At 34.0% G+C, this 12,627-nt stretch overlaps 1 protein-coding gene across 1 annotated transcript in view; it reads left to right on the top strand.

Moving 5' to 3' along the window:
- The window catches only part of LOC150092681 (lipase maturation factor 2-like), a 332,985-nt gene that overhangs the window by 250,582 nt on the left and 69,776 nt on the right, over positions 1-12,627 (top strand). Inside the window, exon 12 of the mRNA XM_090414594.1 lies at positions 6,061-6,185. Coding sequence (XP_090270720.1) covers positions 6,061-6,185 — 125 coding nt within the window. The remainder of the gene's footprint in view (positions 1-6,060; positions 6,186-12,627) is intronic.

The following is a 12,627-nucleotide window of genomic DNA, read 5'->3' as shown; positions in this document are numbered from 1 at the left end:
AATCATTGTTTGGATAATTGAAGTCCCCACTATGGTTACTCTTTTCATGCCCATCATCTTTATTTGGCAATGCATTTCTTTATTAATAACAACCGATCCACCAAGTCTGTGACAACATGATGTATTTAATCTTGTTGGATTCCACCACATGCCAGATAGCTTCACATTTACTGCCACTTGAAGAACTTGTTAGTATTACAGTCATAGGTCTCAACACTAACTGGATTCAAATCATCAGATATCATTAGCATGAAGGTCCTCTCCTATCATATCTATCCTTCCTAAAAATAGTGTGCCCTTTACAATTGGTACCAGTTTGTATGTCTGATTCTGATAACCAGGTCTCACTAAAGCCTACAATCTGAGGTCCTAACATGTTAACCAAGGCAACAAACTCTTCTCCTTTGTTTCTGATGCATTTGTATATAGACCTAATAAGCTACCTGGATGTTGTTTTGTATATTCCTGTCTGTAATATGCGTGGAACAAATGAACAACTGGCAAATCTGTTTTTCTCTAGTGCTTTAATTATGCAGACCTCTTTGCACACGCTTCATGGGTCCGAACTGGGCAAACACAAAATTGAAATCATTCTCTCTCCTCGTATTCATTTCCGTGATAATGCCTATTCCCTTCATTACCACAGTTACATAGTGATGTCATTCTTAAACACAGTTTCACACCATTCCTCGCATTATAATTTAGTTTCCTTGACTCTGTGTTAGGTCTCATTCTAATTATTAGTTCTTCAAGATTCCTGATACCAAATGCATTCAAGTGTAGTCTTCCCCTCTTATACAAATTTAATCTTCATTCAAACTCATTCCACACATCCAAAATTTGCATCCATTCCTTCTACCTAGCCTATGAATCGAATCGTTTGCCATCAGAGACCTTTTTCTTAATTAGTTTTTATCATATCAAGGTAATATACTTACGATTTTCACTTTCTCACTCTTTACTCTCGCTTCTTCCAACAATCCTTTCATATGTTGGAAGATTTTCCACTTGGTTATACTATAAATAAAAGATACCAAGAAATTATATTCTTGATTTAATCCTTTATCCAAGTGTAAACAAACAATGTTTGCAGATGAAGTAACTTCACAACTGGGCAACTCATATATAGAAGCTAATGACTTCACATCAGTTGCCTTGCTATCCCATAATGCTATGCATTGTGGGAAGGGTCACTATTCAGATTGGTTTCAACTTTATTGAGATCTTATCAGTGGGAGCCAGACTCAGGAGTGATACCAAGGTTGAAGTAATGCAGAGGAATACATAAAGTAATATAAGGATATCTGCTTTGCATTATGGGATTCTAAGTCAAGTAGTGTGAGGTCATTAGCCTCTATATACGAGTTGCCCAGTCATGAAGTTACTTAACATGCAAACTTTGTTTGCTTACACTTACTTGGATAAAGGATTAAACCAAGAATATAATTTCCTTGCATCTTTAATTTATAATCCTTTCTCATACTGAACTTATTGCTAGTTAAGTCATTAGTACCAACTACAATTCTGATCTTGTTTACTTTTCTTTTCTGTTTTTGAATTGTATGTATTATATATTTTTGCTCCAAGAAAACTTGAAGTTATAACCCACTCATCAATAGTATGTTTTATGATAGTCACTAAACCAAATAATAACCTTCTTTTTACAGTTAACATTACTTACCTGATTTTTGTTGCTTACTAACTTACCTGATTCCATGCTCTGTTTCTTATTATGCTTAATTTCTTATCCTCTATATTCATTCAAATGCTGCTTGACTTTCTGTAATTCCCGAGTCATCTCTCTAATAATCTGCTTTAACTTTACTATTTTGGAGGTTAATTCATTTTCAATAACCTCCTCAATGTCTTCAATATTCTCCTTAGTATAAATACATGCAACATATATTTATATATTTAGATGCCATGTTTCTTTTTTTTATTATTATACCAAAAGCTAAATAAATAATCCTCCTTAGCAAGGCAAACCTTCGTCTCAATTTTGCTGTTCTTAGCATTATGTTCCTTGTGCATTGTTGATGCCATGTTAAACTGTGTTTAATATTGCGATATCTTAACAAAAATATATTATAAAACACTAAATACTCTAAAAACACGAAAATGTACACCGTTCTACCATAAAATACTAATTTTCTAAGGGAAAAACACAATAAAACAAATAATCACCAATTTCACAAAAGCATTAAATTCACCGACCACTCACATTGTAGCCTCAAACCTAGTCTCCAACTTGATACACAACTTGAAAGAACCTTATGAATATATCTGAATGAATCAGATTATTTGACATGTGATTTGTTTCATCACAATTAGTTCTCATGAATTATGTGAACATGATTAAGACTTTTCACATGAATTTACATTATAAAACTCATAAGGTACCACATTCCACTTGTTTTAGAGATCTTTCCTTTCAAATAATGTTTAGTACATTTTACACAGGTAAAATGTTCCATTACTATATCATTTAGCTTCAGATTTTCAATGGTAGCAGGAAATTTAAGGACTTTGTTAATAGAATAGCCATAGAAATAAACTGGGATAATTTTAATGGTTTCATGTGGTGATATATTGAAACATATGAAACAGTTGTACAAGGAACATTTTCAGTTGAAAGAATTGATTCTTTGAATTGATTCTTGATACCATAATTTAATATGGTAAGAATCATATATAGAGGTAAGAGGTGGCATAACTGCTTTCCAAGCACTTGACTCGGATTCGTTTCCCAGCCGTCGGGGAAATGTTGAGAAGTGACAAGTATTCTATGAGGAAGGATGCAAAGGAGTTGTTAGAAGAGGCAAAACTGAAGAACAAGAAGGTGAAGATTGTCTCTTACCAGGCCATGATAGAGACAAGCTGAGTAGAAGGGCATTGATAGCTGAGTCTATACGTAGATTGTACAAAAGGAATGATGTAGAATTTGTGGATCTGTGGTCTCTGTTTGATGAAAAGAAGGATTTGTACAATGTGGATGGACTGCATCTGAATGGTTTTGGTGGTAGGTGTCTGGAGAGAGAGTTTTGTTCATCGAGCATGCTGACATGCAAATTCAGGAAAACTTAAGCATTTAGGGTGGAAGCAAGTGAGTTTGTGTGAAGGCACCCCTGAAGCGAGTGAGTGTGAGATTGACCAGTGAAGAATCTAGTTGCTCAAACAAAAATATTGAATAGGGTAATCAGTTCAGAAAGTAAAGGTGGGTAGAGGACTAAAGGGATGTTGCTGTTTCTGTATACTAATGCCAGAAGTATCAAGAACAAGAGGAGTTTTTGCCATTGATTTGTGCAACCTTGCCAAAAAAGTTATAGGCATTGGTGAGGCTTGACTAACAGCAGATGATGTACTTACAGGGATTGAATGCGGGAGGAGTACTGCTGATGATAGCAAATGAATTGCAACTAAAAAGAATAGGAGACAGGCGGGAGGGTGACTGTTCATTTGAAGCAATCTGGTGTTGAGATTAAGACCAGTAAGACAAAATATAAAGTTGGTTATTGCTATAGGTAAGGGAGTTCCACAAATGAAATGGAAGACATGCATCGCCAAATTAGTATGCGTGCAGGTTGAGTGATTATTATGGAGAACTTCAACTAATGGGATATAGACTGGAAGGAAGAAAGATCATGCAGGAAGGAAATATAATTTATACACCTGCTAAGTGATTATTACTTAAGATAGCATGTCATGAAGAGGGACTAGGGGTGGGAGAGTATTGGATCTGGTCATAGGATCAGAAGAGCTATTCATAACCAAGGGAGAGCTATCCATGACAACATTGCCTCCAATTGGTGAAAGTGACCATGCAGTTTTGACTTGAGAAATCGTAAAACATGAGCAAGATTCTATCAAGAAGGGATATGTGGAACTACAAGGCAGGTGATTTGACATGCTTAGGAAGAAGCTTAAATCTGTACCGTGGCATAAAACACTGTAGGGTAAGGATGTTAGTAGTGCATGAAATATTGTTAAGGGTCATCTAAAGGAAGTAGTATTAAATTATATACCTAGGATAAGAAGGGTTAATCAGGTAGGAGTTAAATGGATGAGTAATATCATTAAACACGAGCTGCAGAAGAAGAAGAAAAGGCTGTGGAGGGAAGAGAAAAGAGAAAGTTGACCAGCAAACTCATGAACAGCACAAGACTCAGGCAAGGAAGGTGAACAGCATGGCAAGGAAGGCAAGATCAGGTTATGAGAAGAATTTAGCTGAGCAGGCCAAAGGAAATCCTAAAGAGTTCTTTCATTATGTATAAAGTAAGAGGAAGAATGACTATGGAAGATTAACCTTAATGAGTGATGATGATCAGGAGGAGACAAAAGCGGATAAAATAGTTGAGTGATGAGTGACCACTTTGCAAGCATATATCTTCCTAGTGAGGAAGATATATGCTTGCAAAGCATATATCTTTGCAAAGATTTGACCTATGTGGCAGACACTAATGTGGGAACAGGGTGGATGAATTGGAGGTTCTTAGGATATTGCAGAATCTCAATGTAAATACAGCTGTGGAATTAGATGGGATATCAGCTAGGATTTTGCAAGAATGTACAAGGGAACTGGCAATGCCTTGGGCTAAACTGTTCAAGTCTCAGCTCTGATAGAGTGCAGAAAGAAAGAAAACAATTCCCTTGCATAAGGGAGGTTCTAAGACTGCAGTAGCAAATTATAGACAAATCGGTATCTCAGACATGGTGGTAAAAGTACTAGAAAAATTTGTGAAAAAGAGAATTCAAGAATTGATAGATAAAAATATGATACTGTATGAGGGTCAACATGGATTTGTGAAGGGTCGGTCATGCCTTAGTAATTTACTATCTTCTTATAATAGATAACAGTTGAGTTGGGTAGAGGAAATGGCTACATGACGATTTTACAAAGGCATATGACAGAATATCACGTGAAACACTGTTACACAAATTAGAATAAATGGGGATGGATATGAACTGGTTAAGTGGATAAGAGGATGGCTGCTGGACGAATATCAAAAAGTAGTATATGGAACAGAATTGAGGCAAAAACAGATGACTAGTGGTGTGCTACAAGGTTCAGTACTGGGGGCCATTGCTGTTTAATTTGTACATAAATGATACAGGAAATAACCTGAAAAGAAATATTCAGTTGTTTGCTGATGATGCAAAATTAGGTAGAGTAATAGTTAATCAAGGCGCTGGAGAGTTTTCAGGATGTGATTTAAATATGCTGTCAGTATGGGCAAAATTTAATGGGTGTCAGTTTAAGATGAGAAATGTAAAATTATGCATTTTGGGATAAGTAGATTACAAGCTTTAAAGTTTTAGAGGACATATTGCTGTGGTTGCCAAGGTTGCCCATAAGATTGCTTGATTAGTTAAGATCACATTAACAAGTAGAGATAAGGAAGTTGTAATTCCTGTTTATAAGGCATTGATATGCCCACATCTGGATTACTGTTCTCAAGTCTGGTCCCCTTGGGTTTCTTGGATGAGGAAGTGGTGGAATGGATTCAGAGATGAGTGACCAAGATGCTGAGTGGCCTGTGGAATATTCCCTATAAGGATAGATTGAAGGTGTGTTGATTGCAGAAGTTGGTTGACAGGAGAAAAAGAGAGGAGATGATAGAAACATTTAAGTTGTTTAAAGGATTTTATAGGATAGAATCAGGGGAAATGTTTCAGCGCTTGGCTAGAGGGGTCCAGAACAATCAGTCACCCCTGGAAGTTAAATAAAGGTGTGGTCAGTAGGCAGGGGAGCTAGATTTTTTGCTTGGAGAGTGGTGAATGAGCGGAATGGGTTGCTACAGTCAGTTGTGAATGCTTGGTCTGTTAATGAATTCAAGGAGAGCTATGATAGATTGTGTGGATAAATTGGATCTCCCGCTGCAATGAGTCTTCAGACTCTATGGAGGTGTCCGTATAATAATAATCACTTGGCTAAGAAGCAGTTTTTTTTTTAAATATTAAAGAGAGTACAGCATTATTATCTATTACATTAAGTTCATGTTGATATTTTTGCATAATATAGAAGAGAAATTTCTTGTATACAGAATAATTTTTTATTCATAGAATGACTGGTGTTGGAGGTCGTCCAGAAATAGTAATAGAAGGAAGTAATTCACTGACTACAGGATGGAGAGAATATCACTTTCTTTATAAGCCAGGTGACCAGGCTGTTAGACCACCTTTCATAAGTAAGTTTTGTACTATTTCAAAGTTTAAATTATCCAGGAAAAAAATACAGCTAGACGAATGAACCTTTTTTCTTACAGAACTAAGATTCTAATGTATTTATGCTTCAGGTCAATGATTACTTAATATTGTACATAAAAGTGAGAGAAAGGAGATATATATATAGTGGGCAGAGATTTTTATAATTAGAAGTGTGGTTTCATGATTTTATATGTGTTCGTGATATATTATGCATTAAAATGAAATTGAGACAGAAGTTGTAATATGAGTGTAAATTATTTATTTATACCAATATTTTGGTAACCATATCAACTAAGATGATCAGAACCATTAAGTCCATTCAAATAGTTCACAATATGCAACTATAAAAAAGGTGATATTTCATCATCATCAGAAATTAAGTTTCTGTTCTCAGTAAAAACATTTTCATGTCTATGAGATATTTACAATGATTAAGTTATTAAAGAAATACTCTGCAGATTCTTTGAATGATCTCATTTTAAAAGAACTGCAACAAAAGAAAGTCATTCAGTTTGTTTATCATGTGGTCTGGTAGACAATTTTCTTTCACTCGTGTTACATGGTGGTCAGCATTTGCCATCAGTTTCCTGATATGTACTTTCAAGGGGTCTTCAGACTAGTGAATTTACATGTATTTGAGATATATTATGCATTAATATATCACTATGTATGACATCACTACATGAAAACATTTACATTATTAATAATATCCTCTCATCAATTTTTCTCCAAATTAGTCTATTACTTGTCAGCACCAGTATTGTTATGTCTAACATTTCAATCTTCTTTGGCACTTTTGACCGAATCAATCCATCTGGACCTTAGTCTTCCTTTCTGTCTCTTTCCTGCCATCTTGGCATCAAACACCTGTTTTGCTAACATTTCCTCAGCCATTCTATTTAAGTGGCCATACTACCTTAAATTAGCTCTATTAACATATTGTTTCAGTGTTAAAAATATCAAGATATTTTCTAATATCTTCATTTTTAATGATTCTGCCATTGCTTCCATCAGTTCACTCCCCTATAGTAATTGTCCTCAGAGCTCTCATATCTTTGGTCTCTAATCTTTGATCAAGTGCTTTATTTCTAACCATTTCTCAGATTGATAACTTAAAACTGGCTTGATGTCCTGTATACTGCTAGTTTAGCATTTTGCCTAATTTCTTTCTTATTCCATATAAATTTCTTCAACTGGCTTCCCAGTATACCAACTTTGCTTATTCTGTTGTCTATTTTGAAATTTAAGTTGCCATCTTCACTAAAAACTGTGCCTAAATAGCTAAATATTTTACTTGTTTTATAGGCTTTCTATTCAGAATGTAGTTGAAATTTCTAGGTTTTTACCTATTTTCACTTTTGGTCTTTTTATTGCTGGTTTTCATGCAAATTTGTCATAGCTGTTATGCAATTTTGTTAGAGAATCCTATACACTTGCACTGGATGTGTTTAGGAGTTCGATATCATCTGCATAAAGAAAAGAGCTAAATTTAATATTTCGGTTTCTAATATCAGGAATGTCACTTTCTTTTCTAATGCAATCTGCAGAGATGATGTGCATCCTTATCTTACCTCTCATTTAAGCATTCTGGTCAAATATCATCTGCCCAGCTGCCTTTCCACATTTCAAGTTTTGAACAGCTTTTTCTAATTCAAGTATTATGTATTCCTGTTTGCATTCCTATTGAAAATTTTCTGCTACAGTTCTGTCACTGCTTGTTTCATTTAATAGTCGATCAAAATAATTACTCCTGACATACAGAGGATATCTTTATCTTCAGATTTCATGTCACCTTTGTTATCTTTGATTCTTTTTGCAGTACTTTCTTCCATTTCTAAGCCTTTTTTTTTTTTTTTTCAATACAGTCAATGTCCAAAAGTGTTCAATAGCCTCCAGAACGCTCTGCCTCTCTTTCTTTGAAGTATTCCCATGACTTTTGTTTAGCTACTCTTATATATAGCTTTGCTCTCTTATATTTCCCTGTATTCTTTTAGGACATCTGTCGATTTATTTTCTAGAAACTTTTTCAATATGCTTTCTTCTTTTCCTGGACTACTTTAAGTTGTGCTGGCCAAATCCAGGTTTTTTTGAAGGTTCTTGTTTTTGAACTAGTTACGATTCTAGTCATTTCAATTAGTGTGTGTGTGTTATAAGTCTCATATTGTGCTCCCTGATGATGACAGTGACAGACAAAACATTGGAAGTGTTAAATAATATATTTAATCCTTTCTCAGTGCTGTTTCTCTATTAAGCCTCTAACAAATGTTTCTCCAGCACTTAAGTCTTAACACATGGATAGCATAACTCTGTTAACCATTTCCCTAGCCCTGCCTCTGGTGAGAGAAAGAGAGGAAGAGTAACATGTTAATTTAGAAAAAGAAAAAAAATTAGTTATAAAATTAATAATATCCCACATAATAAACTAAATAAGTAAATAATAAATTTTCCGTTAAACCTTGTCAGTGGACAAAAACAACCTAAAACATTAACAGAACTATAGAGAATTTAACTAGTGACAATTGATGTAATTTCACTTTTAACTTATTTTTTGTTTTATTTTTTTATTTAGGATTATTACTATTATTACCATATTATTCAAATATAACCCACCCTCATGTATATCTCGCACCCCTGATTTTATTTTAAAAAAAAGAAATTATCATTGCTGTGCTATATCTACCATCGCTATCCGTTTCACAATCTGCTTTCATTTCTCGTTAGTCATTCATGAAAAATTCACATATCTCAAGTCTTGTAAATTATTGTATCGCATAATGTATCTCAAGTCTTGTAAATTACTGGTAATTTTTGATTTAAAGCCGCCTGTTTTTCCGAGTAGTTAGTGTATTCACTCTCTCCAGCCAAGAGACTGCAGGTTTGAATACCACCATGGGATTCCAACCCACAAACATTCAAACAATCATAAACATTCATGCTGCCATGATGTTTGTGATTGTCCTACTCACTGTGTGTGGAAAGGGCATCTGCGATCCTAACACTTCTTCTAGCAGTAAACTTCGTACCCAAAATCCAGTAAGGTATGGGAGTGGCCATATGCTGTCTACAGATGTCAAATGTTAATTTTTTGAAATTTTATAGTTTTTTTTTTTTATTGAAACATGGAGAAACATTCAAGTTATAGCGTGCTGGTAAAGATCTCATGATTCCAAATTGATCAAAGGTCAAGCAATAATGAAACTTTTAATTTCATTACAGAAGCATTGCTGCTAAAGATTAAAATGTCATGTGATGAAGATGAGTGGCGGATTGTGTAAATAACGTTGATAATTAAAATTTAAATGCATTTTTATAAATAATCCAATAAATTATAATGAATACTGAAGATTTAATTATAAATGTCAGTCTAGTTTTTTCCTGAAAAACTTGAGTTTCCGAAAATCCCTGCATATATCACACCATGATTTTTTAACTTTAATTTTGGGAAGAAAAGCGAGTTATATTCAAGTAAATACGGTATAGAGGGGGGGGGGGTGTTTTAAATTTTATTCTTCCTCTTTCTTTCCCTCACCAGTGGTCAGGCTTCGGAAATGGTTAAAAGAGTTGTTATGCTATATCTGATGTTTTAGTGATCCATGATTTTAATTTTTTTTCTTCGAGAAGAATTTTATTTTCAATATTCATTTTTTCCCTTTCAATGCAATTTGTGGCCATTACTATAAAAATGATTTTTTTACATAAAAAATCATTACATATTAATTATGTATGTAACTCACCAGAAAATAAAGTGCTCAGCTTGAGATAATGCACTTATGATTTTTAATGCACTTTCCTGGCAGAAAACAAAGACAATTTTCAACAATAAACACTTTATACGGTATACAATTGATGTACATGCATGCTAAAGGATGTTTCCCCTAATATAAATTCGCTACTTATAACTTCCTGCGCGATACAGGCAGACACAAATTTAACGAAGATAAAATTTGATTTTTTGATTTTTAAGTCGCGCAGTGAAAAATTTATGAAAAAATAAATTGTTACTACAATTTCTAGACTGTTTTTGTCAAAACCACATTGTATAAGTACCACGTTAAACAAGGGTTACTACAATTTGTAGACCGTGTTGTATAAGTACCGCGTTATGAGGGTTACCTGTACTGAACATTTAAAACTATATACAATCAGGTCTTTTTGTATGCGGATTTGAAGTTATGCGGTGCACGCCCACAGATACGAGACCCTTTGACACTTCTGCACGTCAACAGAAGGAGAATCCATTCCGATAATAGGGTAATCCAACGTTTCCCAAACTTTTCCTATGACCGAAACCCTTCACAAATCCTGAAATTTTCGTGGAACACCTTGGTTATTTTGTTAATTTAGCTGATTTTTATTATTAATTAATAATTAATTAAATTGGCCCAGTGGAGGGAAAAAAGCACCAAAGAAACTGCTTTTCTTTGGAAATGAAAATTACAATTTTAGATCACTTAGCAAAAGGAGAGGGATATACGATGATTGGTAAAACATTTTAATTTAGGTGAATCTACTATAAGAGCAATTAAAAAAAATTAAGTAGCAATAAGAAAATCTGTCATTTCTGGCACAAAACTAAGTGCCAAATTATCATCGTACTCAAGAGATGCTTTATTAGAAAACACGGAACAAGCGCTCTAATTTGGATTGAAGAATTAACTCAAAGAAGAATTCCTATAAGTGGTTATTTAATTAAACAAAAAGCTCTTCGTTTTATGAACAGATGAAGCAATTGGAACAGTCTATTTCCATTTCCCAGGCTGATAAATAATTTTCGGCTAGCAAAGGATAGTAAACCGGGTTAAAAAGGAATGCACTTCATAATGTGAAGATTACAGGCGAGGTTGCAGCAGCAGATGAAGAAGCAGCCAAAAATTTTCAAGAGAAGTTAGCCAAAATTATTGAAGATGGTGGATATTGTCCCACCATCTTCAAGTGTTTAATGCTGATGAAACTGGATTGTTTTGGAAGAAAATGCCTAGTCGAACTTGCATCGCAAAGTCTGAGAAAAAAACAAGTGGGTTTAAAGCAAGCAACGATCGAGTAACGTTGTTACTTTGTAGCAATGCATCCGGAGATCTAATATTGAAACCCCTCCTAGTAAATCGATTTCTAAGATCATATGCTCTAAAAAGGCAAAGATCTAAAACAACTGCAATTTGATGACTGTATTACATTGGATGACTAATACAATGGCCTGGGTAACAATTGCTTTGTAAGTGGAAACATACATGAAGCAAAAAAAGCTCTCTATTTTAAAGTTTTATTAATTGTTGACAATGCACCAAGTCATCTGCATTTAGAACATCCAATGTGCAAGTAGTGTTTGTTCCACCCAATACAATAAGCATTATTCAGTGATTAGATTAAGGCATAATTGCTATTTTTAAAAAATATTACATTAAGCACACTTTTCAATTTATATTGAATAAACTAGAAAATGAATCATTAACAGTAACTGATGTTTGGAGAAAAAATTTTCTATTTTGGACTGCTTAAATCATGTTGCATCTGCTATCACTGAAATAAGGCCACAAATTTTAAATGCTTGCTGGAAAGCAGCTTGGCCTGGATGTATTGTAACCATGCAAACATCTACATTATCAGATGAAATCATTACATTGGCACATGAAATTGGAGAAGGTTTTGATACATTTAGCCAGAATGATGTAGACGAATTACTTGTGGATAATGCCTTAAGTGACGATAATATTATTGGATATCAATTAACTTTAGATATCGTCGAAGATCCAGAAAATGATAGTGAAGCAGAAGAAAAACCTGTCCCCCTCACTGCAAATATAATTCAAGAAGATCTTGAACTGTGCAATAAATTGGAAAATCGTTTTCTTGTTAATGACAAATTCTGAACGAGCCTTTAAATTCCAACGTGAGTTGAAGAACTGTATGTCTGGATATCAATAGCTGTATAAAGAAATTAGTGAAATCATCATCGCAAAGTTTAATCACTGATTACATTGTCAGAAGAAAAAAATCAGCACAGAAAACAAGGGTGAAGCTAATTCTGTTTGTGAAGAACCATTGCCTTTATCATACAGATCTGATGCACTGACTATCTCTTCTAGTGATGAAAGTGATTTCACACCAGTTTGCAAATGTTGCTGAATATTGTCTAATAGTGATGATAATTCTGATAACAAAATTTTAAAAAAAAGTTACTTTTCAATAAAATTAAATGAATAAAGCTTTAAAACAAACTTAGGCATTCTTATTATCCTGAATTTTCATAAACTTTTTTTATGCAATTTTAGGTTTATTTTAATTCATTGCTTAGGTTTTATGCGGTTTTAGAAAATTATGGAACATATCCCTGATTTTTCAACATAAGTTAGGTCTTTTTTTGCGCGATTTTTTTTATGTGCGGTTTTCTGTGGAACGTATCTACAGCATAAAAAGAGACCCGAC

Source organism: Typopeltis vanoorti, chromosome 25, assembly GCF_054136105.1.
Source record: "Typopeltis vanoorti isolate ZY-2024b chromosome 25, IOZ_Tvanoo_1.0, whole genome shotgun sequence".
NCBI classification, from domain to species: Eukaryota; Metazoa; Arthropoda; class Arachnida; order Uropygi; family Thelyphonidae; genus Typopeltis; species Typopeltis vanoorti.
Note: the sequence above shows the minus strand (reverse complement) of the source record. Positions and strands in the feature narration are given on the sequence as shown.